This window comes from Xyrauchen texanus, chromosome 15 (assembly GCF_025860055.1).
Source record: "Xyrauchen texanus isolate HMW12.3.18 chromosome 15, RBS_HiC_50CHRs, whole genome shotgun sequence".
Lineage (NCBI taxonomy): Eukaryota > Metazoa > Chordata > Actinopteri > Cypriniformes > Catostomidae > Xyrauchen > Xyrauchen texanus.
The window spans coordinates 35,133,183-35,160,079 of NC_068290.1; the positions used below are offsets into that span (position 1 = coordinate 35,133,183).

General features: G+C 38.3%; 1 protein-coding gene across 1 annotated transcript in view; it reads left to right on the forward strand.

Moving 5' to 3' along the window:
- LOC127655601 (threonylcarbamoyladenosine tRNA methylthiotransferase-like) overlaps positions 1-26,897 on the forward strand; it is a 483,546-nt gene that overhangs the window by 357,990 nt on the left and 98,659 nt on the right. The window contains exons 11-12 of the mRNA XM_052143491.1: positions 225-405; positions 16,364-16,426. Of these exons, the coding sequence (XP_051999451.1) occupies positions 225-405; positions 16,364-16,426 (244 nt within the window). The remainder of the gene's footprint in view (positions 1-224; positions 406-16,363; positions 16,427-26,897) is intronic.

Here is a 26,897-nt window from a genome sequence, read left to right on the forward strand (position 1 = left end):
CATGCAAGAGACACAATGGAATTTGTTTGTCTGGTTTGCACAGACAATGCTCAAACCTGCTCATGTGCTCAGAATTAATGCTTTAAGAATTGTTCCAATGCCCAATACTTGTGTGCTGAGTAATGGCAGTTAAATAACACTTCTGCCGTTCATTTTGTAATTTTACTATTTTTGTTTTAGGCAGTAAGTTAAAGCATGTCTGTTTTTCTGTCTTTCTCTCTCAGGGTTCCAGGCATCACTATCGCAACTGACATCATCTGCGGGTTCCCAGGAGAGACGGATGAGGACTTTGAACTGACGATGGAACTTGTGAGGCAGTATTGCTTTCCCAGTCTCTTCATCAACCAGTTCTACCCAAGACCTGGAACACCGGCAGCCAAGATGGAGCAGGTTCCAGCACAAGTGGTGAGTTTTTGTTAATACCTCAATGTCCGACTTTGGTCACGTACAGTTATTTCCGTCATTTACGGTATTTTAACCCTTTTTTTGTTCTTGTTGTTTAAAGTGGTTCTAAATAGTGGTCGACTGATATATTGCTGAAGCCAATAAATCAGCCAATGTTCTGATTATTTTAAATTATCGGAATCTTCAATAAATTCCCCGTTTGGCCGATTCGTTTCTTATGGCCACGGGGGCACCAATAATCGCTTGCTTGCATGTGAAGCGTCTAATGCAGAGTTTACACTACCAATTTTTGCTCGCTGACAGTTTTGTGGAGATCCAAGCCTGAAATCATAGGCAAATCGGAGCTTACTCCCATGAGCGATGATCGCAATGTATGAACTATCAAACATGCAATTTGAGAGAAGCGCCGACGTGTCGCCGATATCAGCAAGATATCTAGCATGTTAAATATCTGGACCTGTCTGCGATTCAAATTGTACATCCTGAAATGTGTTTTGACTGAATACAACAGCAGTGTTGACCCTACAGTCAATGAGAGTGCAATAAATGGGGCACGGGAAGTTTTAGTGGGAGGAGTCCTCATGTACCTGCAACAGAACATCAGCTAGCATAGCTGCGGTATCAAGAAAGTCTAATTGGACTGAAGAAATGGAAGAATAATGTGTGGAATATTGGCAGGAGCACCAGTGCATATTTGATGTTTCATCTGAACTGTAGAGTTGGAGAGATATTTTCAATTCTCTTGGCAGTCAGGTAAGCAAATAGGTATATTTTTCAGTAGGAGGTACTTTCATATTGTAACCAATAAAATATATGATTAAAAACATCCACATCATATACTGAAATGCATAGCTTAGGATCATGCGTTTGTTTTTGTATCTCATATCGCTTCTCGCGTGTTCTCTGTTCTGAAACGTAATTTGTAGTCCAGGCAGAGTCGTCAGGGATTTGTCAATAGTGAAATGTTTTGTAATGTGTTCACCCCTGTCACAGATTTGTTTTGTAATTTGAAAGTGCTACAACTTCCATGACAAGAGAGAGAGTTGTGTAATATGAACGGTACCACAATCCGAGGTCTTTGAAAGTTGTGTAGTGTGTAGGAGGCATAAGACATATTACTACAATAATAGACCAGTGTGCAACACTGTCTCAATTAAACGGTTGGCATATCAAAGCTGCAATTGTTAAACTGGGCTCATAATGTTAAAGTGCTCACATGTTTCACTCTCCCTCTCTCTCCTCAGCAGTCCCATTTAACTTTTAACTGTCTTGTCTAATGATAAAAAGACAAATATCAATTAAACTAATATATACTTGTGCAAATATGCAGATACATCATTTAAACAGATGTAATAAACAAACCTCTATGCAAACATTGCGGAAATCCAGCCTTTTCTTACCATTGAGTGCTCATCTAATAATATCTTCTGAAGCGCGTATTCTATCAGCCAGAATAAAACCTTCAGGATCAAAAGATCCTCTGATTCACAAATCATGACGGTCAGTCTGAAAACCCAAGCATGCAATCCAGGTCATTTAAACTGTCAGAAGATTGTGCGCTGGATCCGCACAAGTGCGTGGGTGCAACTTCAAAGTAAAAGCACTTCATGTGCACTCTGATTAAATGTCTTACTGTGCACTGTATGTACAATTGGTTTGATTCAGACTATTGTGACAAAATGTGATTAATATTGCACACATGTCATCCATGGTCGTTGGGCTACTGTGTGTACTGTTATTTCCTTCTACCCAATTTATTAACAGTTTGCAAAAAATTACAAAGATGTAATGGTTAAACAGAAATCAGAAAAAACTGCCATCTTCCATTTAAAATACAATCTTACAATATTTTAAAGATATATATTTTTTTTTACATAGTTGAAGTTTTGTGTGAAATTGAGTAAATATTAATGTTAAATAAGAATGTATACATTTTTAGCATTGTTCTTATTTAATACATTAAATTGTGTGATATACCAGCATTGTATCTGTGTTACGATCCCTGGTTGTCTGCCCCGTGTTTTCCGTGTCACCGTCACAATGATTCCCGGCCTTCATCACTGTGTCATTGTTCTCACCTGATTGTCGTTTGTTATCATCATGTCTCCTGTGTTTCTCCATTGCCTGGTCGTTCATTGTTCTGACTGTTCTGATGTTTGCTCTGTTTCCTGTCTTGCCGTGTTCATCCTGCCGTGTTTTTCCAGTCCGTGTTCCTTTGATGTTTTCATGTTTTAGTTTCAGTTTTCCCCCCGTGGATGTTTCATTTGTTTCTGTTTGTTGTGTTTTCACCATTGTTCAATAAACCCGCTTGTAGATCCTCACTCCTCTTCTGCCTCCGCCTGTTTGTCGTAACAATCTGCCTATCGGCCATTAAAAACCCATTTCAGTTGACCACTAGTTCTAAATGGGCCATAAAGTTCCGCAAGACAACAGAAGTTTTTTTTTTATAATGTTTTTGTTGTTCGATATTGCTAATGCTTTTGTCATTTGGACGGATTTGGTCTCTTGCACTTCCTAACTGTAGAAACATTTCAACATGAAAGGAGGCTTGTAGGATTAAGAAGTGTAGAAATTGGAAAATAGAAGCAAATAATAATAAAAAAAAAGTTTTAAAATATTAAATAGATTGGGGAAGAGACATAAGTGTGAATTTGTAGAAGAATTCATGGGATGTTGTTAGTTAAATTGGGTGATCAGATTGAAGTACAGTGTCTCAAGAATCTGCAACACATCACTTAAGACTTAATGAGCTCTTGCCTTTCAGACAGAACACATTCATTGGTAAAATAAAAAAAATGACAGTAGATGCAGCCCATCAAATAGAACGGAATGCAGATGTCAGAAGCTATGTTTTTAAACATAGAAGTACTTTATACATTCAACTTAACACATTATCCAATAAGCATGGCACTTCTGCGTGTGAACTGTCAAAATTGGCCACTTAGCACATGTTAATGTAGAAAAACTATTGAAAAGCTGTGCAAATATGCATTCGGTTGGAACAGCTCCTCAGAATACCAAGCTTTTACTTTTTTTATTTTTTTTACTGATGGATAATATAACTACATGACTGAAAATGTATAATCAACTCCATCAAAGTGACCGATAATGATTATTTGTGTTGTGCAACCTCTGGGTACGTTTATTCTAAAAGTGAATGTATTTGTCAGGGGAAAAAATACAACTTTAACTGCAGAAATGATTTGATCTGAACCCACAATGATGATTGAAACAAAGAAAGCAAACTCATGTCGAAGCTCTGTTTATTTAAATTCTTGTGGCTCTTGAAAGACATCTGTTGGTTGAATTTGTGCTGTTTTGTTACTCACAAATAAAACTTTAGTGCAGATGAAACTTGAGAATACAGCTAGTGGATTATCTTGTTTTGAGCACAAGTGCTCCACATCTGCTTTCATATATTGGCATATGTAAAACACATGTTGATAAGAGACCCAATCATGGCTTTAAAACATGCTTCACTTCAACATCACAACTGCTAAACAGTTGGCACGGCTGGTTCTTAACACAAAACAACCCTAAAATGTAGGCCCCACGATAGCTGTATATCAGGCCTCACTCATCACCAAACTTTTGGCTTATGTTTATACTCTTTCTCTGATGTCTCATATGGTTTTACTATAACTAACTCTGACTTTAGAGAGTAACAATAGCATTTGGATGGGGAGAGGTCAGTGTGACAGAGAAAGTTGAGGTAGATTATGGCCTATATTTGTCCTAAATACTTTACACAGTCAATACCATTTCTAAACACAATACGCAAAAGGTTAGAAACTCAGACAGCTTCCTACCCTGACAGGAAAATGAGCATACTCTGTCTCTTTGAGAGTTCAAACTGGCCTGATATTTTCACATGTAAAGTTTGTATAGTTTGAGTCAATGTTGTTGTGTGGAGCTGGTTTGGATGCTCAAAAAGAACAATGTTTTTATAGTGCATCAGACCCACAGTGCTTACTCTTTTTGAGGAATCAACCAACAAATGATTTAATAAGATTGCTGGGCTTGGAGAAAGTGTTTTAACATCGAAAAATTGCACACTTTATCTTTAACTATTAATCATAAATAGTGTGTGTGTGTGTGTGTGTATTACAACCCCAAATTGCATAGGGGTGTTGGGGAGTAGCATTAAATTACATTTAAAAAAAATTTATGTGCTGGATAATGTCACGAACAAGGGAAATATAGTGTTGATGTAAGTGATATACAAGTGCTATGTGCAAGGTGAGCAAGTGGAATGAATGTATAAACTGCCGGCCAGAAGTTTGGAATAATGTTCAGATTTTGCTCTTATTGAAAGGAATTGGTACTTTTATTCACCAAAGTGGCATTCAACTGATGACAATTTATAGTCAGGACATTATTAATGCGAAAAATTACTAATACAATAAAAAAATAGAAAACTTAAACTACTTACATTTACATACTTCAAAGAGTTCTCATAAAAAAAATCCTCCATGTGCAGCAGTTGCAGTCTTGCAGATCTTTGGCATTCTAGCTGTCAGTTTGTCCAGATACTCAGGTGACATTTCACCCCACACTTCCTGTAGCACTTGCCATAGATGTGGCTGTCTTATCTTTACTGTTGTACATGAAACTGGTGTTGAGCAGGTAGAATTCAATGAAGCTGTCAGCTGAGGACATGTGAGGTGTCTATTTCTCAAACTAGAGACTCTGATGTACTTGTCCTCTTGTTTAGTTGCACATCTGGCCTTCCACATCTCTTTCTGTACTTGTTAGAGCCAGTTGTCCTTTGTCTTTGAAGACATTAGTGCACACTGTATGAAATCTTCAGTTTTTTGGCAATTTCAAGCATTGTATTCCCTTCATTCCTCAAAACAATGATTGTCTGATGAGTTTCTAGAGAAAGCGGTTTCTTTTTTGCTATTTTTGACCAAATATTGACCTTAAGACATGCCAGTCTATTGCATACTGTGGCAACTCAAAAACGAACACAAAATGTTAAGATTCATTAAACAAACCAAATAGCTTTCAGCTGTGTTTGATATAATGGCAAGTGATTTTCTAGAACCAAATTGACAATTTAGCATGATTACTCCAGGATAAGATGTTGGAGTGATGGCTACTGGAAATGGGGCCTGTCTAGATTTGATAAAAAAATAAAATAAAAAAAAAAATGTAAATAGTGAAGGTGATGTTTTTTGCATCAGTAATGTCCTAACTATACTTTGTGATTAGTTGAATGCCACTTTGGTGACCAATTTGTAAACCTCTAAACTAACTAGAAAAAAAATACACAAAAGAAAATATCTTCAGCGCACAAGAGGCCCTAATTAAACTACTCTTCTTAGCCAAAACATACAGAGGATGGCACTCACTCCTAACCTAATGTGTTTTTCCAATCGTAATACCTACCTGTGCTCAATATATGTCCCGTGACCTTCTTACCGGTCCGCTTTCCCCAGTATCAAGCTAACAAGAAAAATTATGAAATCAAATAACCACAAATAACGAAAACCAATAGGGAAAACAAAACAGAGAACGTACAAACTCAAACAAGAACACAAAGTGGATAGGTTAACCAGACATGGGGACTTGTGACTTGGTGACTTGGACTCGAGTCGACTCGAGTTGCTATTTTTATGACTTGTGACTTGACTTTACAAAAAATAAAATACTTGAGACTTGACTCGGACTTGGAAGTTAAAGACTCGGGACTTGACTTGACTTGAAACACGAAGACTTGAATGACTTGAGTGTTAATCACATCATGTTTTCAGTTTGAATATAAAATATATAAATTATATAAAAAAAAAAAAGTTGATCCAGCTGGAGCGCAGGCTGAGAATACTCACGACACTATAGGCTATCATCAGCCATGCCCTCTCGTACCTTACGCACACCACGCCCACTTAGATCAGATAACACATCAACATGTCAGCCGGAGGGGTAACGTTACCGAGGGACTTCGCTTTCGGCTTCAAAAATTATTATCAAGATGGCAAAAGACGAACAGCGCTTTGCAAGACATCCTCCAATTTCGTGCGCCATTTGAAGAGCCATTCTGCCCAGTAAGTGCTTGTCAATTTGTTAATTTTATCTGGTTAGTTGGTAGTTAGCTAATGTAATAATAGCAGGGTTCCCACGGGTCCTTGAAATCCTTGAAAGTTTGTGAATCTGAAAAATAAAATTCAAGGCCCTGGAAAGTTCTTGAAAATAAACATACATAGATACAGGTCCTTGACAGTGCTTGAATTTATTTTGTGCAAGAAGTGTTCTGGAAAAAAAAATCTGTCCATTAATTTTTTATTTCGCCAACACTTCGTGGCTTATGCTGCATACTAGCCTGCTTGATTTACCGTTAGTTACGCGCATTTACGTTAAGTGTTTCCCGCGCGAGGTACTTTGTTTTGTACGTTGCCATGACGTTCACGCGCGCTGGTACCTCAACGTTTCCCACTCACAGACATTGCAGAAATAGGCTTATGGATATACTCTGTGTGAGTGAATGAGTGAGTGTGGGTGTGGGAGTGTGAGAGCGCGAGAGTGAGTGTGTGTGAGCGCGAGAGTGAGTGGGTGTGGGAGTGTGGGAGAGAGAGTGTGTGTGAGAGTGAGTGTGGGAGTGTGGGTGTGTGTGTGAGAGAGAGTGTGTGTGTGTGTGTGAGAGAGAGAGTGTGTGTGTGTGTGAGTGTGTGTGAGAGAGAGAGGAGAAATGTAACAAAGTTTAATGTATGTAACTGTGTTTGTGAGAGAGAGAGAGGGAGGTGTTCAGAGAGGAGTATGTTGGATGTTAAGCTGTTATTTGTTTTATGGACTCAATGTTGAAAATGTAAAACATTTCAAACACTGTTGGCAGAAGTGAAAAATAAATAATTTTATGAAGTTACAATTTTGTTTGATTCCATGATGTATTTTACTGAACATGAGTATTGTAATTTACTGACAGTTACTTATATCTTGTCTTTTCACTTTATTATGATCAGATTCTGCAGGTAAAATTACAATAATAAGGTGACTTGACGTGGACTTGACTTGACATAGCCTGTGACTTGACTTGGACTTGACTTGACATAGCCTGTGACTTGACTTGACTTGACTTGCCCAAGAAAAAAATACTTGGGACTTACTTGAGACTTGAAGGTTAAGACTTGAGACTTACTTGAGACTTGCACATGTGTGACTTGGTCCCATCTCTGAGGTTAACTACAGACGATCAAACAATGTTTAACACAGCCAAATGTATCTCACACAACTTTCTCTTATCTCTCCAACTCCAAACTTCCTCCTCAAAAACAAAACTTCCTCCCGAATGTGTTAGGGGCAGGCTTTACATGCGGCGGTTTGTGGCGATTGGTGGCGATATGATGATGTCATCGGGGATTCCTGTGGGAACATCCTATTGAAGATCTCTGTATGGTGACAACAAGAGAATCTGAAGACACACAGACAATGGCAAATAGCCACACTCACAGGAACATAACAATAAGTGTTCTGTGTGTGTGTGTGTATACACTACTATGAATAAGATGTTTCACAAAAACATTTGTCTTAAGATGGTTATTTATATCTACTACTTTAGTGTCAATTGTACATATACATTTTATACTAACAAACATTCCTTTTGCAAATAGAATAGAAGCACAGGGACACATGTCCTTCACAGAGCCCACCCCAAATATTTATTTGGCTCTTTTTTTTTTTGTTGTGTTGTTTACTGGACTTTCTATGACGTTAATTGATTAATGAAAAACTATTTATGTCTTAATTTTTTTAAGAAATCCTCACTTTGAATGTTTTTCACAAGTGCCTAAAACTTTTGCACAGTACTCTATGTATATATGTATGTTTGTATGTATAGAATCCAAGGAGAAACCTCCAATATATATATATATATATATATATATATATATATATATAGGAGGTTTATTGGATTCTGCTTCCAAGGAACTGCCAGGAAAATATGCTCCAATTATGCAATTTTATTTCCTGCTGAATGTGACCCTTCACTAACTTGCTCTAATATAGTATTATTCTCCGATTTCTCCAAAGTATTAGTACCTTTAAAGAGGCTAATAATACTTATTGCCAGAATATCTAACTGAATTTATTATCATTTGTTCTCATTGTTCTCTCCTACGCACTCACTCAACTGTTTCTCTTTTTTCTCTGTTCTCTCTTGCTAAGTATTCTAATTGATAGGGGTCTTCCTTTTTTGAAAATTTTGAACTTGTTTTATACACAACTGATTTACCCACTCATTGTTTAATAATGAAACGTAGACTTTAAAATGACACGTAAGAGTGGAATATAGCATACACTTAAGATCATGCACTTCTGCCTGATATGAATTGCATATGTAATTTTGCATATTTTGGTTATACATTCTAATGTATTTGATATATTAATCTAGTCAAGTGACTGACAACATAGTAAGGGTTACATAGTGAAGTTTATGCTTAAATGGTCATATAGTGGATAAACTATATCTTTTTCATACTCTTTTGAAATAAAAAGATTTGAAATTACTACCGGTATACACAATATGTGAAAAGTGTTGCATAGTCAGGATGTTTTCAAAAATAATGACATATATAGTTTACATTTATCACTTAATGTCATACAAAGTCCAGTAAACATAAAAAGCTAAATCAATATTCGGTGTGACCAACTTTGCCTATAAAACAGCACCAATTCTCCTAGTACATCTGTTTAGGCTGTCTCAATTGATTCTGTCTTTTTATGTAATCTTAGACTGTCACGATGTTCAGTGGGGGGCTCTTTGGGGGCCATGACATCTGTTGCAGGGGTCCTTGTACTTCTATTTGCAAAATAAATATTTGGAAGTCTAAAATTTATATTTCCTATTGACACACTAAAGCTGAAGATATAAATAACCATCTTAAGACAAATGCTTTTGTGAAACATCTTATGTGCCTAAGACTTTTGCACAGTGCTGTACATTTCCTCAGATTTTTGGTGATCATGATTTTGCCAAGTAGGACATGTTCCTGGATCAATATGTAACCCTAAAATCGGAAAAGAATGATGTTTAAGCTCCAATGCTAAGACTGTACCTAACTCTAAATTCTTATTGGTTGATAAACATTTTCAGGCTCCAATCTCATCCCTAAGACTAAAATGTAATTGGTTGAAAGGAACATTGTTCCAGGTCCACCATGTATCATTATCCAGGAACATATCATACTTGGCAAAATCATTGTAAGGGATTCATGTATGTCATATTCACGATTTTACATATCAACACCTCTTCACAACTCAGTAACTTGACCCACACTAATGAATGACAGTAAGCAATCTGCCATGTGAAGAAGCTAACCAATCATAAAAGTGCTCATTCACATAAAGGAGTCTTACATGTACAGTATCAAAAACCCCTGTTTAATTCTAAAGGTAATGAGAGGGTAGAAAATAGGGGTGTGACGATTCGCTCTGATAACGATTCAATTACGATTCTTTACCTAACGATTACGATGCATTGTGAAATCTGAAATTTTATCACGATTCGATTTGATCCTATTAGAATTTGATTATTTTGGAACGATTTGCAATTATTTTTCCAAAATATCCTGAAAAAGATTCTGAAAAAATTTACTGAGCATTCATAATTTAGACAGCACAAAAATGTATGCATCAGACTTGAGCACTAGAGTCACTGATGTATTTAGGACCAAGGAGGTTTGGCTTATGTGTGTGGCTGCATATATTAACAAAAATGCATTACATGATATGCACAATATATATTATGAATGTTACATATAGACATACTGTAATGTGGTACATATGCTTGATATGTTGCATGCATAATAGATATCCGTAAGTAATAAATAATAGCATAATGTTTGATGCAACATAATGGCTTGATTTGCATGTCATGTAAAGTTAAGATATTGCACCAATAATTAAAGCTAAACTGTTATGTGCCGGACGGTAAGATCCATTTTAAAATTAATCAAGGTCATCGATTAAAAAACTGTCTGTTAGTAGCATTGGTGGCTCTGGTATGTGGGAACTCTGCAGCATTTAGCACTCATCCATCCATCCATCCATCTATCCATCTGTTTTTTCTTATGTATAGGTTCGCAGGGTGAACTCGGCAGCATTAACTTTCCTGATTTAAAAGTATGCTTTCTTTCCCTTAAATCTAGCATCATCCGCTCCTGTTCAGAGAAGGTTTATGTAATATGAGATGTCACGTTGGATATTAATATAGTATTGATAATCGATTTTTAAATTCCATAATCGATGCATCGTGATTTCTTTGAAAGATCGATGCACTGTGATGCATTGATGTGCTTTCACATCTTCAAAATGGATATCAAAACAGCACAGAGATGCTTTACTAAACATGGGTATGACACTCTTTTTTGCATTTTGCTCTTTGAGAAATGTTGATATTTACCTCAACTGAGATGTTCTGGCCTACTTGGGAAAAGACAGATGGTGACTTGTAGGGACATAAATAGGTAGGTCTACATTAGCGAATGTGCGTCATATTCTCAAACCACCTTAGTACAGTAGTGGTTGTTTCTGGATAACTTTGCCCTGTAACACGCTGTTCTATATAAGCACCACTAGTTACGGTGCCAGGGCCAAAAGGTAATCACTCTTACCTGTTAATAAATGGTTCTAGGCAGTGGGTAAATTCAAATTGTCCTGTCGATTGCTCTTCATCATGTATTGCAGCTGTAGGCAGACGTTTCCCAGATGTGATAGCCTTATGGAATTTCTTAGCAATTAGACCCAACTGAAATAATTAAACTGATTAATGAAGCTTAAACTATAGAGGAAAAGTGTCTGTTGGACTTTATGCTCTGTGATTCGCTGCTTGCAAGTTGTTGTTGTTTTTTTTGTTTTTTTATTTTCCTCTCCTCACCTTAACAATTTAGCAGCCTTCATCGATTTAGTACATTTAGTTTCCAAAAATGTTATTGATGGACACCATAATGCACCGAAGCATGTTTGGGAACAACGTGGTTGAGTGGAAAAAAAGGGCGCAATTTTAATTTGTGAGTGAACTATTAAGGTGTGGTCTAATAGATGTGTTTTCTCCAGACCTTGTTCCCCAAGTCTACATACTTCCACTGTTCTTTTGTTTGTTTGACTGGGTGATGTCTAGTTATCACAGTCAGTGTTCTTCCTGCCTGTACCCTCCAAGATCATCTAAAGGCCTGGATGTTTCTTTAATGGAAGCTTCTTCATATGTCATTCCTTTTGTTCCATCAACCTCTGTGGATCGATCCCTGGACTGAGGAAATCCTCCCTGCACGTGCCATGCTCTGTTACAGGACTCTTTGGCAGGATGAGATATCAGGATAGAGATCCACTTTGTGTTTCAAGGAACTGCGTAGTTATTACCAGAATGGAAAATCTGATTGACTATTAATTAGAATAGAATAATTGATTGCTTAATTATTTCTGCTCTATTATACAATAAATAATTACAAATGACTGCATTGCAATAGTGGACCAACCCGGTGTCTTTTGTGTGTGGCTCACTCTTATTGATATTGCATGAGGGTTTTAATTGATTCTGGATGGATATTTTCTAGTTTGTGAAAAATGTTTGGGCCCTGTTTGGCATTTTTATTCAGGTCTGTTGTTGATCTACCCATTTTGTACCTTCCTCTCATCGTCCTCTCCCTAGCATGGGAAGAGTAGACAAAAAGGTCCTATTCCCGACAGCCTGCTGTTGCTGGTGGACTGTGTAGTTTTCATGGAGCACCGTTTGGTGCCTCCCAGACCCACCTGGAGCACCTGCTACAACCCTGCAGTAACATCCCCCTACCAGGCCTATCAAAGATGGTCTGCTCTGGTGGGACTGCAGCGAGGGTCGCACATTAATAATATTTCCAGATGTCTTGGACCATACTGTCTGGCTTGAGCGTTCTTGGGACTACAGGGGGTGTGGATGGGACAGATCTGTGGCTTGGCTGGCTTTTGTACTTTGGTTGCTCAGCACGTATTCCCTATCTCATAGCTGGGGCCCAGCCGCCACAGCATGATGAATTTGGTGGTAAGCGTAATAGATTGCCTTGTGTTATCACTGTCGGATGTTCGGTCAGGCCGATGAGATCTGGTAAGCAGGCAGAGCTGGAAAAACTGGGAGTTACCACAACAGCATAATAACTCCCATAGGAGGGCAGGGTTAGCAGAGATAAATTGGAATGATGATCTGGATTGTTGCTCTTACTAGCTGGACAGGTGTTTACCTTGACAGCTTGTCTGCCTTAGCGGCAATGTCTTTAACCAGTGGAAATTAAGAAGGCATGCTGGAGTCAGGGAGATTTGGATGCAATGCTTGTGCCAGTTTTGCAGAGCATTTCTGAATTGGGATCAGTAAAGAACACTCAGCACATGTGAAAACAATCCATCATAAAACAAGGACAGATGGGCAACGCCTGAAGCAACCAATGCCATCTTTGGTTGGAAAACTAGACAAAACACCACTTTCATCAAACATTGCTCTTGTTGAGACCAACCTGGTTTGACTCACACATTAGAGAAAATCACCATCCTATCCTCAACTCATTAGGCATTTATGGATAATTTTGCTGTCACTCTCTAGATGTCCCCTTTATTTCTAGAGCTACAGGTAGCTTGTTATCTTCTCAGTGTGTCATCCTTGACTGTTTTGAGTCTATAAAGCTGTAATTTCCAGGCTCTTTAGATATCTCCTATCTGACAGATTGGTGTAGGTCAAGGTGCAGGCCCTGAGCTGTGAATGTTATCCATGTGACTGTAAAAGTTTTGTGTTAGGCATAATGGTGCACAGAGTATGACATCACTCCATTGGCTTTTCAGGAGAAATTTTGTTTTTAAAGGGAACCTTTAGGCCCTCTTTGATTGTAGAATTTTACTACCAGATGCAAAAATGTGTACAAGTTGTTTCTATTAACAAAACTGAGGCTATGTTTGAATAGAATACGAGTTAATTGGTACACTCAGTGTACAGTGTGGGATTTGGCTCTATTTGGATTGTGTGTGTTCAATTCACTGTATTCTGCAATGGTAAGAGTTGTCGTTTGCCAATGCAAACATACCTAATACTAATTTCCTTCTGTTATTATTATTGGTCATTTACAAATGTTAGAATGCATTGTTCTGATTCTCACATGTAAGAGATGGTACATGTGTCTTATGTCAACATGTATGGTGTTTTCTCGAATGAATGATGGAACGAGCAGATGGACAGTATATGAGGTGTCATCATTTATCATTGTTGAAGTGATAGATGCCTGCTCAGTTAGGATTTATGAATCAACTTGCTTCTATATTATCTCCATCTGCCTGAGATGTTTTCTCAGATTTCAGTAAAGCAAAGCATCACAAAAGCATGTCCAACAGATTATCAACCACTGATTTATTTGAGTTGGAAGACTGGGTCATGTTCTGGAAGTTGGAAGACTGGATGTTGTGTAAAATTATCCACTTTAATAAGGAAGAATTTGTATGCTTTTCAGAAGACCAGTTAAACTATCTTTATTTGTTTTGGGGTCTAAAACAGAGGTTCTCAATTCAGGAACCCAATTTTACATTGGACATCAAGTGGTTACCCAACACAGTATACCAAAATTTTTAGCGTACAAACTTTACATATATTATTTGAAAAATATTTTTGTCATGTATTTGTGTACTGCTGTAAACTGAATAGGCCCAACAATATGATATGTAAGATTAGTAACATCATATTGGCTGTATAGGAACATTGAAATTTAATGTATAAACAACCGCAGAAGTATAATCTATCTCATAGAAAAATAAGAAAGAAAAAAACACTAGCCTAAATATTGTCTTGGTTTTAGCCTTGTTACCAAATGATATAGAGTTTGATTAGATGTCCAACCTTTGACATCAAGAACAAAAATGCAGCGTTTCCTCTTCTTAAAGTTGATAAGCTTATTTATTTTTTCTGCCATAATGCAGATTATATGGTTAGTTGCATTTTATAATTTGCATTTTGCACTGTTTTTCCTGCTGTCCACAAGCCAATCAGAGCAGAGCTGCAAGTTGAGAACCACTGGTCTATAATACCCATCCTAAATATAACTTCACATTTAACCAATTTCAGGGCTTCTGACAGACATTCCGACTCTGCAAATAAACTCCATGGCCACAAATGAATTGACTTTGGCTACAATGTTCCTGAGTCCATACAAGGTCACCAGCGAGAAAATAAAATGAGTTGGAGGGACTGGAAAGATGTGTGAAAATCGATTGATTCTCTGACGTACACCATTACAGGATATGGTGGGCCATTTAGACTTGCTTGAATCAAATGTAAAATCATTCAAACCCCTACTATAACCTTTGTCCATCTTGCCCTTGAACATCTAGTGGGATGCAAAGCTATGACTCCAGGTATAGAAAAAAGAAGTGGTTATTTGGCTTATCAAGATTATTTTTCACCTTACCATGTTGCTTTGGGGCTACTGCAATCTTAGGACCCTGGCCCTAATAGGCTGAAATATTGAGTCTATCGAGGTCAGACTGGGGTTCATCTTTATGATCAAATTTCACTTACTGTTTTTCCCCGAATGAAGACGTGTGATTTGAAGAGGGCTAAGCGTATTCTCTTAAGGCTGCTAGCTTGGTTATTCCAGACCTGCAACCTCACTAGCCTCCTCTCTCTGCTCTCTCTCTCTGCAAATAAAACCTCCAGAAAGTCTGCTATAAGAGAATAGGAACACTTCACCATTGATTGAGTTAATGAATGTGAACATCTTAGCTTGTTGGTAGTTTCCTCCCCCAATGCTCTGGGGTGGCCAGGTGCTATGAATCTGGTGTTATAGAGCAAATCCTGCTGGGAGCTCATTGGCTGAGCTCAGGAACAGTAACCCTGAGGTTGTGCATTCTCCATGTTGAGAAGCCCCTGGTCTGATTAGCAGAGGTGATGTGGAGATGTTGATGAGAATGAGAGAAACGGAGAGTTGGAATCACAGGGGACAGGGAGCAATCATTAGGCATTTCACTCTCATGCTCTGGCTTCTACATCCTAAATCCTCCATGTGATCGCCCATGGCCATCATTAGGGCTGAAGGGAACTGCAGTGGTATGTGCAGTACAGTGAGTTCGGTTAGGTGGTCTGAGCTCATTTATTATTGTTTGTGTGCATTATTAATTCATTATCTCTAGTCTTATTTAAGCAATAAGGCACTCGAGGCAGTGCAATATTGTGAATATTGACATGGCTGAAAGACATTGGTAACCACTTCTTCTGTGACTATATGTACAATATTGCACAAGCCCAAGGTGCTTCCAAAGGATCACTGAAGTAAGGGGTGTGTTTGTTTTGGCAGTTGAATTTGAATATCAACAGTGTTTCTCAGGAATTGCTAACCTTTAAATTGGTAGTCCTTTTTTTTGTCTTCAAGCAAAACTCTAACAAGCTCATATAATTTTTCAAGTGAGTTTAAGCCATTTTCTGCAAGGTTGTTGTGTGAAATCACTCATAAATCATATACATCATGTGTGCATTTTTAGCTGTGGGTAAGAAATTCTCACTTTCCCATTGGCTGTGTAAAAACTTCTCTTCAGCTAGATGTCATATAATCACGCCTAATTGGCCTTTGTATAACTCTCTCTAGCTTTACGTAACTGCATTAAAAGCCATCATAGCATGTCCTCAAATCTCAGATTTTGTGTTTCATTACAAATTAAGGCTGGATGAGCTTCCACAGGCACTTCTGAGAGAAACTCAGAGGTCTTCGGGGCAAATATACTCTTCTTATCTCTAAGTGTTTGCTTCATTCTGCTGTCTGATTTCATACTTTCATTTGGCTTTATATAATATATATATATATATATATATATATATATATATATATATATATATATATATATATATATTATATTTATTTATTATATATAATTATTTATTATATATAATTATTATAATTTTTTATATCTTTGAATTGTGGTTCATCCATGTTATTAATCCTGCTATGTTTTTTTTCCTTCACAGAAAAAACAAAGAACCAAGGAGCTCTCTTCCCTTTTCCATGCGTACAACCCTTACGATGGCAAGGTAAGACAATCCTTTGTATATATATGTATATTTTTGGCATTGTATTCTCCAGAGAGAGAGGTGTCTTGACATGGGACTTGTGTATTGGACTATACTATGAAAAATAAATAAATATATGATTAACATTTAAAATAAAGCAGAGAAAATTGACTAGATATAACAGAGAGTTATGTTCTACAGGAACAGGAAGCATTTTAATGTTTTAATGGCATTATTAAAGTATCAGCAAAGCCAAGCTCTTGTGGCTCACAGCACCCCATAATAACCTCTGTCATTGCATTTAGTGGTCCTCAGTCCTCTAGTCGCTGCTTTGACACTCCAAGAAAGAAAGAGAAAAAAAATATTGAGAAAAGGTGGTAATGTTTTTAATGTTTGATGCTATGTGATAACTTTCATTAAAGGAGCAATATGTAACATTGACATCAAGCTTTTAAAATGGGTACTGCAGTCCAAGTTCAAAATATTAGAGAGTGTTGTCTCCCCCACCCCCTCCTCCCCAGACTCAAAGATCACACGGTTTGCCAGGTTGAGGACACGCAACAGGAACAAGCAAACTGACAATAGCAAGCGACGAGCCTTACATTGTTAGGTGATCAGCTAATGTATACGTTTGCAGTGTTTTTATTGTTTGCAAATTATAAACCAGTTTTTATAACTCTGAATGTTAGCTAGATGTATTGCGAGCTTCTATGGCTGCAGCGTGCTGTGTTTGCCCGCTAACTTGTTTCAAATCTGACAAACAGATTTTCCGGCCTGGAACGGAGATATCAAAGTAGAATAATGAACAATGTAGCATTGTTTTTGGAGAAGCCAGTATTTCAGCTTTCCTAAATCTCTGATAACATTTTATGAAGACGTCGACGCAAAAAATACGTCGACGCAAAATATGCGCGTCGATTCGTCGGACCCAAAACAAAGATGGCGGCGCCGGCGAGTAGTAGAAACACGAGTGGCTCCTCAGACTATCAGAAGTGCAAGGCGGCATGCACTCGTTCCTCTAAAGTATGGGAATTCTTTAATTTAAAAGGAAACAATTCCGTGATATGTCGTCTTTGCAAAATGGAGATGGCCTTCCATTCTAGCACCACGGCAATGCACCAGCACCTTAAGAGGCGCCACCCGGTTGCAGATGACAGAGCACCGTAAGTTTTTTTTCAACTCCCCACTTTGCACTCGATGTTGGAGTAGGCTATAATACATTGTCGACACCTAAAGTTTTCGCTTATAGCTATTAATAATGCGCTTATAGCTATGAATGTCGTGAAAAATACATAGAGGACACTGACAACGGCTGACAGACAGGACCAAGCAGGTAACATTTAATAAAGTCTCAACTTTCAAATTTGGTCATTCAAAGAAAATTAAACCATAAATAGGCCTACTATTTTGTGGCTCTTTAATGTGTCGTGACAGATTGCCTCAGTTAAAGCTGCTCGTGAACCGATCATCTTTTCCTTGGTTAATTTATAGCATCAAATAGGCTAAACATGAATGTAGCCTACATCAGATGGACTGTTGTTTTAACCACGGAAAGATGTCAGTACAGTAGCCTACAATCCATTATTCAAATTCAAATCCACCGACGGTAATCTTCTCTCTCCTGACTACTTTGTCGGACAAAAATGGCGTATTATGATTGATTGATCAGATCGCCTGTCAATCAAACTCCCGGCCTATTTCTTTATTTTTTTATTTTTTACATTTTATACAGTCCCACCCCCGATGAAACCGGTATGTCACAAGTCGATTAATCGAATCGAAATCGAATCGGACTGAAAAAAAGAATCGTTAGATTAATCGATGCATCGAAAAAATAATCGCTAGATTAATCGTTTAAAAAATAATCATTTATACCAGCCCTAATGAAAATGTTATGCTTTAGTACAGTAAATATAGTACATATTGCTCCTTTAAGATTGGTAGCACCCTGCCTGAATGGATATTGACCTTTTGTTTTGAAAAAGCTTAAGTGTGTGTGGAGGTGATACAAAAGATGCTTTAGCTTGAATGCAGACTTCTCCTGATAAATTGGCATGTTTTTAATCAAGACCTCTTCCTCTGTCACTTTAACTCTGTGTCTTGGAGCTTACAGTTTGCTGAAAGGATTTTCCAGTTGGGGAAGAAAAGAATAGATGACACAGGAAAAAAGTTTCAGTGTCAAAATTAGAGAATTAGAGTTAGTGTAGGTGTAGGAATGACCCTTCCTGATCTCAAGTAATGGGTCAAAGAGATTCATGGTGTGTCACTCTCCTCCGCTTATAAAAATCCTGTTCTCTGCTGCCGTTGTATTGCCCAGGCACTTCTTGACATATTTTTGGGACATGAAGATATCTCCAAAAGCAACTGGAGATTGTCAAAGTGTTTTGCACTCGTAAACAAGATCTGTTACATTTGCTTTTACATTAGTTTCCTCTTTTGCTCTTTGGCTATGAGTCTCTTTGAACGATTCTAATTAAAAGAAAAAGAGCGAGATCACGATTATTCCATGTAGGTGCCACCAGTGCTGCCCGCACACCAACTGTTTCATCAGAAAACTGTTGGGAGAAGGAATCTAATTAACAGTACTCTGAAAAGAGGTCAAAGGTTACACAGTCTTGCAGAGCTCCTAATTCTGAAAAAGCACATCCACATAAAAAAATGATCTGAACCCGATTTATTTTCAGCTTCCTCTCATCCCAGAGTGGTGATGTAATTCTTGTATCATGGAAGAATGTTTTATTTTTTTTTCTTCAATCTCTGGTATAAAGCAGCAGCATTATTATCTAGAACAGATCTTCAAACATTTATCCTCTCGAGCATGATTGCTGTGTGCATTTTCCATTAATAAGCACCTAATAAACTTTTTTCCCCTTCTTCTAGAGCAAATAGTTTTCCTAAAAGTTGATAGCAACATATCTGTACAGCAGGACTAAGTTGTGAAATTTTTAATAATACCAAGCTATAGAAAGCCAGATTTTCTTTAATTCTCTTCTTTTTTTTTATCAAATTGCTTTGTTTCCAGAAGTGTTGGTTATTTATGTTTCTGAGACGTTACAGACATTACATCAGAAATTAGCATCATAAATTCTTATTCAAAATAATGGCTAGCATCATCAAATCACTTTAAAATCACGTTCAAATAAAATGTTTCATTATAAATTCTGAATCTATGTACTGATTATCATTGTCCCATGTCTGCCAAACATGTTAAATGGTCCAAACATCATCTGCAGTCTGAAACTGAACTTTTGGTCAGATTTTAGAAAAGTGCTTTGTTACATAGAAAGCTATAGGATGCTCCCTTGCTTCCAATTTAGTGATGACTTAACCTCCAGTGTGCTGTCTGTCTGCACTGGTCTCTGAACAGTTCAAAATGCACCGTAGTTTCATCCTAACTCCATATAAACCTCTGAAAGCAAAATTGTTCTGCTTTTGGATGAACCCATTTATTCTCAATGTGATGATGCACAGTTAATATGGTATTTGTCACAGTAAATTTGATAACATTTTAAAAATGGTAAATCAGATGAAACTAGAGACTCTTCATTGAGATTCAAACAGGTTTCAGTGTAAAAGCTTCATTAGATTTATTTCCATATGTTATTTTGCATAGGTGTATATACAGGTGAAACTCGAAAAATTAGAATATCGTGCAAAAGTTCATTAATTTCAGTAATTCAACTTAAAAGGTGAAACTAATATATTATATAGACTCATTACAAGCAAAGTAAGATATTTCAAGCCTTTATTTGATATAATTTTGATGATTATGGCTTACAGCTTATGAAAACCCCAAATTCAGAATCTCAGAAAATTAGAATATTGTGAAAAGGTTCAGTATTGTAGGCTCAAAGTGTCACACTCTAATCAGCTAAACACCTGCAAAGGGTTCCTGAGCCTTTAAATGGTCTCTCAGTCTGGTTCAGTTGAATTCACAATCATGGGGAAGACTGCTGACCTGACAGTTGTGCAGAAAACCATCATTGACACCCTCCACAAGGAGGGAAAGCCTCAAAAGGTAATTGCAAAAGAAGTTGGATGTTCTCAAAGTGCTGTATCAAAGCACATTAAAAGAAAGTTAAGTGGAAGGGAAAAGTGTGGAAGAAAAAGGTGCACAAGCAGCAGGGATGACCGTAGCCTGGAGAGGATTGTCAGGAAAAGGCCATTCAAATGTGTGGGGGAGCTTCACAAGGAGTGGACTGAGGCTGGAGTTACTGCATCAAGAGCCACCACACACAGACGGGTCCTGGACATGGGCTTCAAATGTCAAACGTCTTACCTGGGCTAAAGAAAAAAAGAACTGGTCTGTTGCTCAGTGGTCCAAAGTCCTCTTTTCTGATGAGAGCAAATTTTGCATCTCATTTGGAAACCAAGGTCCCAGAGTCTGGAGGAAGAATGGAGAGGCACACAATCCAAGATGCTTGAAGTCCAGTGTGAAGTTTCCACAGTCTGTGTTGGTTTGGGGAGCCATGTCATCGGCTGGTGTTGGTCCACTGTGCTTTATTAAGTCCAGGTCACGCAGCCGTCTACTGGGACATTTTAGAGCACTTCATGCTTCCTTCAGCAGACAAGCTTTATGGAGATGCTGACTTCATTTTCCAGCAGGACTTGGCACCTGCCCACACTGCCAAAAGTACCAAAACCTGGTTCAATGACCATGGTATTACTGTGCTTGATTGGCCAGCAAACTCGCCTGACCTGAACCCCATAGAGAATCTATGGGGCATTGCCAAGAGAAAGATGAGAGACATGAGACCAAACAATGCAGAAGAGCTGAAGGCCGCTATTGAAGCATCTTGGTCTTCCATAACACCTCAGCAGTGCCACAGGCTGATAGCATCCATGCCACGCTGCATTGAGGCAGTAATTAATGCAAAAGGGGCCCAAACCAAGTACTGAGTACATGTGCATGATTATACTTTTCAGAGGGCCGACATTTCTGTATTTAAAATCCTTTTTTTTTTTTTTTATTGATTTCATGTAATATTCAAATTTTCTGAGATTCTGAATTTGGGGTTTTCATAAGCTGTAAGCCATAATCATAAAAATTATATCAAATAAAGGCTTGAAATATCTTACTTTGCTTGTAATGAGTCTATATAATATATTAGTTTCACCTTTTAAGTTGAATTACTGAAATTAATGAACTTTTGCACGATATTCTAATTTTTCGAGTTTCACCTGTACTAGAGTTGGGGTACTCGAGTTCATACCCCCTGATGTCATAGACGTAGCCATAGTTTGTTTCACCGTGCTGAGCAAACACACCTGCAGAGCAGTAAATTCAGTCAACCAATACGCTTGAATGGTACTATGCTGTATAAAATCGATTACCGAGGTGGCTGGCATGACGAACACATATAGACAGGTATGTAGCCAATGTACTAGAAATTACAAGACAGTTTCACACAACACAGGACCTGACAACTGGTAAAATCACATGCAGCATTTGTGCAGCCAAGACGGAGCTCCCGTCACAGTTTCTTCGTGGATAAGTACTTCATTAAGTCAAGTCACCCACACTATGTCTCTCACAGTTTACTAAAACAACATATACAATTTTTTGAAAAATATTATTAATTTGGGGCTAGTAAGTCTTTTTAAGCATAATGAGTCCACATATGTATGCATCTTTTGTCTCTTGTGGTCCACACAGTGTTGTCAACTTAAACTGGTCCTTGATGAATTAACTGTAACTTTTTAAGTAGTCTGGAAACACATTGATATTGCTAAAGCAGACTGCAACCTTGAAAAACAGCATTGACGAGCTGCTTAAAATACGTAATTTAAAAAAATGTCCATAATAAAATGCACAATGAAATATTAAATTATTTTGTGCAGTTAACTGTTTGTTTATAATTTAATTATAGATTGGGTGACCAGACGTCCCAGTTTATTACACAGGACAGTCCCGGTTTTTGGTAGGGTCACTGATTTGTTCTTCTTAAATTAAATATCCTCATTGTCCTTCTCGCTACTGTCTCTGGTATTGTTTGCAGAGAAGAAAATAAATTTTGATGCATCGCATTTTTATTTGACAATACATTAATTCTAGTCTTCGACAAATCAGCTGAAATGTGTCTGGTTACCATGGCAATGATGTCATGTGCTTAGGGCTTGTGCTCTATGTCGTCCAGTCAGTCATGCTAATTACTACTGTGTTGATTCATTATTTTCCCAAACCAGTCAGCAGATCTCAGTATATATTATTTCTTTAGGGATAATTTTAGATAAAACTAAACTAAATTGAAAGGCCAAATTGAAAAACATATTTGAAATTTGAAACAATAATAAATGCTTTTAATGACTAACGCAGCTTTTAATTTCTTTAGTCTATGTTTGAGTGAAGGGAGAAAAAGCAACATTCAACAGAACACAGTAAGTATTGTGTTGAAGAACAGTTTTGTCTTCATACACCTAAAGTCATTCTGAAAACACCTTGAAGTTTGTTCAGCAGGAAACTAATAAAATATAGAGGTGTTTTTGTTACATTTTTATTGACAGTTGTGTTTTCTTAGTTGTGAAAAGTAAAAAATATTGATGTTGAGTTTGTTTAAAATTTGAATTCATGTTCATGAACAGATTCATTCAGACTTGGCCTGTTATGGACTCTGACTTGACTCAGACTCGATTAAGGTGGACTTGAACCCAACACTAGTGTATACAGGGCTCCAGACTACAACTAAAATGGTACCAAAATCTTTAGAGTGCACACCACCAGTGTGTCTCCAGCCACTTTTCACACATTCTGTTTCTGATGAGCTCGCTGCACTGCACGCAACAACAAACCTAGCACAAGAGTCGTGGCCAAATGACTCTTTTGAACCAGGTCTTTTTCATGAATCACACTAACAGAACGGAGTACGTGAATTCAGGAGCTCAGGTTAGCAGCTTGACTCTGATTCACTTTCGAAGCGAATCATCCATCAGTTTGTACACAACTGGGAGCGTTGACATGTTAAAATAGAAGTCGATAGAAATAGAAATAAATCGAGCAATTATATGATTTGGCGACTAAAAACAGCCCTTTGGCTCCTTAATGCTTCAGTTAAGGAGCCAATGACTCCTAAGTATTTTTTTTTTATTCTGGAGTCCTGTTATATACACTGATGAGCCACTCATAGGTGAAGTGAATAACGTTGATCATCTTCTAACAAGGCCACATGTCAAGGTCTGGGTAGATTAGTTGGCAAGCAAACGATCAGTTCTCGCAGTCAATGTGTTGAATGCAGGAGAAATGGGCAGGAGTACAGAACTGAGCGACTTGGACAAGGGCCAAATTGTTTTGCAAGGCTTTTGGGGTGCTCCCGGTCAGCATTGGTGAGTAGATATCGACAGTGGTCCGAGGAGGGACAAACCACAAACCGCCGACAGGTTGTTATGCAGCTAAGGCTTATCGATGCACGAGGGCAATGGAGGATATCCCATCTGGTCCGAACCAACAGAAGGTCTACTGTTGCGCAAGTCATAGAAAATGGTTACGGGATGAATGTGTTACAATACACTGTGCATCGCACCCTGATGCGTATGGGGCTTCGTAGCCACAGACCAGTCAGAGTGCCCATGATGAGCCCTGTCCTGAGCCCTGTCCGAAAGCGCCTAAAGTTCAGAGTGTCTGAACTAGGCCTTGGAGCAGTGGAAGAAGGTCGCCTTGTCCGATGAGCACCGTTTTCTTTTGCATCACGTGGGCGGCCGTGTATGTGTGTGCCGTTTACCTGAGTAGCGTTGGACCAGCTGTGCGTAAGGTCTCACATAAGTTTGGATGGAAAGTTCACACTAAGGGCTTAGTAACTACTAGTTAGTTTGTAACTAAGTCAGTGCTTAATTTGGTTGCACCACCTGTTCTTAATGTAAGACTTGACTATTAGTCCGTAAGCTCTCTGTAAAGTAATGCGTAGTTCATAATACAACGCTTAACTGTATTGATCCACTAATCAACCTTCAAATTTGACACATAAGTGTTAACCTTGTTTGCTCCTGTAACTTTCAGCTGTAATAAATTATATCCCCATTAAAATCTGATACGTAATAAAAGTATTTGCAAGATTTGATAAATAGTATATTTGCCCTGTGTAAATAACAATATATAGGAACTGTATCTAAAATAAATAAGGGGATGATAAATTAATATGAATACAACAGGCTGGAAATATAGACATTTATTCATTTTAATATCCTATATATATTTTGAATGTTTTGAAACTTGACTCCGGGCGATGCATCCTGAAAACTGCACCGTTAGAAAGTTTTCATGACTAAGAGCTGCTTTAAAGTACGTTTTCTCTCTCTCTCTCTCTCTCTCTCTCTCTCTCTCTCTCTCTCTCTCTCTCGTAAATGTAAATGAGTGTGAATGTCAACGTCATACTGTATGTCGAAATTATTAATGCCTGGCTTGCAAAACATAAGCTCATTGATGTCATAAACTATCATTCCGATTTTTATGTTTTTTCCAACCATTACTCCTGGTCGAAGTCTAACATAAATATTTAGTTTATATGTAGGGTTACGTCCTATTTAAGTTTAATTGTGTAATGCTCAAGTATTTATTAGTGCGCCACAACTAGTTTAAGTTGTAACTTAAGTATAGCTGGTCCAACTGGCCCCTGGGGAAGTGATTGCACCAGGATGCACTGTGGGAAGACGACAACCTGGTGGAGGGAGTGTGATGCTCTGGACAATGTTCTGCTCAGAAATCCTGAGCCATTCATGTGGATGTCAATTTGACACGTGTCTCCTACTTAAACACTGTTGCAAACCAGGTACACCCCTTATTGCTGGACCAACAAGTCCTATCCATGGTGGCTCCACCTCGCAACTTACAGGACTTGAAGGATCTGCTGCTAATATCTTGGTGCCAGATACCACAGGACACCTTCAGGATTCTTGTAGAGTCCATTCTATGGCTGGTCGGCGCCATATTGCAATATATTGCGATGGTCACTCTGTTTTTTTTCAGTGGCGGGGACTGGTAAGGGCTATAGGAAAGCTGATCGCAGCAAAATACAGAGATAGCCTTAATGAAAAACCTGGTCCAGAGTGCTCAGGTCCTCAGTCTGGGCCGAAGGTTTACCCTCCAATGGGACAATGACCCTAAACACACAGCCAAGTCAATGCAAGAGTGGATTAGGGACAACTCTATGAATGTTCTTGAGTGGCCAAGCCAGAGCCCGGACTTGAACCCAATCGAACATCTCTGGAGAGACCTGAAAATGGCTGTCCACCAACAGTCTCCATTCAGCTTGACAGAGCTTGAGAGGATATGCAGAAAAGAACAGCAGAAAATCCCCAAATCCAGGTTTACAAAGCTTGTTGCATCATACCTAAAAAGACTTGAGACTGTAATCGTTGCAACGGTGCTTTAAGTACTGAGTTAAGGGTCTGAATACTTATGTCAATGTGATATTTCAGTTTTGTTTAGTTTTTGTTTGAATGTTTTTTAAATTCGTGAAGTTATCAAAAATCTGGGTTTTGCTTTATCATTATGGTGTATGGTGTGTAGATGTGTGTTTTTATCATTTTATCATAAGGCTGCAACATAACAAATTGTGAAAAATATGAAGGGTCTGAAGTTTTGCTGTAGGTGGCCGGCATCGAGCCCCTCCTCCCTTCACGGATGGCGGTCATTCCTCCACGTCCAGGCAGCCGGCAGCGGCGACTCCGTCCCCCGGTAGATGGCCGTGGCTGCTCCTTTAGGCGGACGTCAGTGGCAAAGACTCCACGATAGCACATCCCTCCTCCTTCCCGGGTTTTCGGCACCAATGTAAAATGGATCAAATGGGTATGGAGGAGGCGGGAACCGGCTGAACGGTCAAAGTAATATTTTTAAAAGACAAAAAACACAAACACACAAGGCAGCTGCGTGTGACTCTCTCTCGAACTGCCGCATCTTGCTCGGCCTTATCCCTCTCCTCGGCTGATTAGCCCGATTGGGGGATGGCCATGCGGATTCGCGGCATGGCCCTGCCCTCCTCCTAGTCACCGCTACCAAATACTTACAAAGTGTTTGTAAACTTCTGATGCCAACTGTATATATACAAATGTTTATTTCTAATAATCATAAGCTTAAATTAGCTAAAATTGTCACCATCTGAACATATAGGTTCCAGGGGATACAGGGATGCAGTCCCACTTCCTGGTTGTATTTTTCTTGGAGATGTTGGATTTTTTTGTTTTGTTACTTTTTGTAGGATAAATTTGTGAACAAAGTCAGACAACTGTTTTTCAGGTGTATGGAAAACAAGCATTCTTCTTTTACAAGCGCATCAGGCTCTCATTCTCTGTCAGTCATCCACTCTGATTCACCCGTGTTTTAACCACGCACACCTGCAACTTATTATCTTCTTGTTAAGACTGGCATTTAAACCTGGACTCTGTTGACGTCTAGCCTTGTTGTGAGGTACTTTGGACTTCCCTCTCATTCAACTACAGTTAAATCTACTTCTCTCTGTTACTGACTTTTCTTCGATCGGTTCTGGAAATTACTAGAGGAATT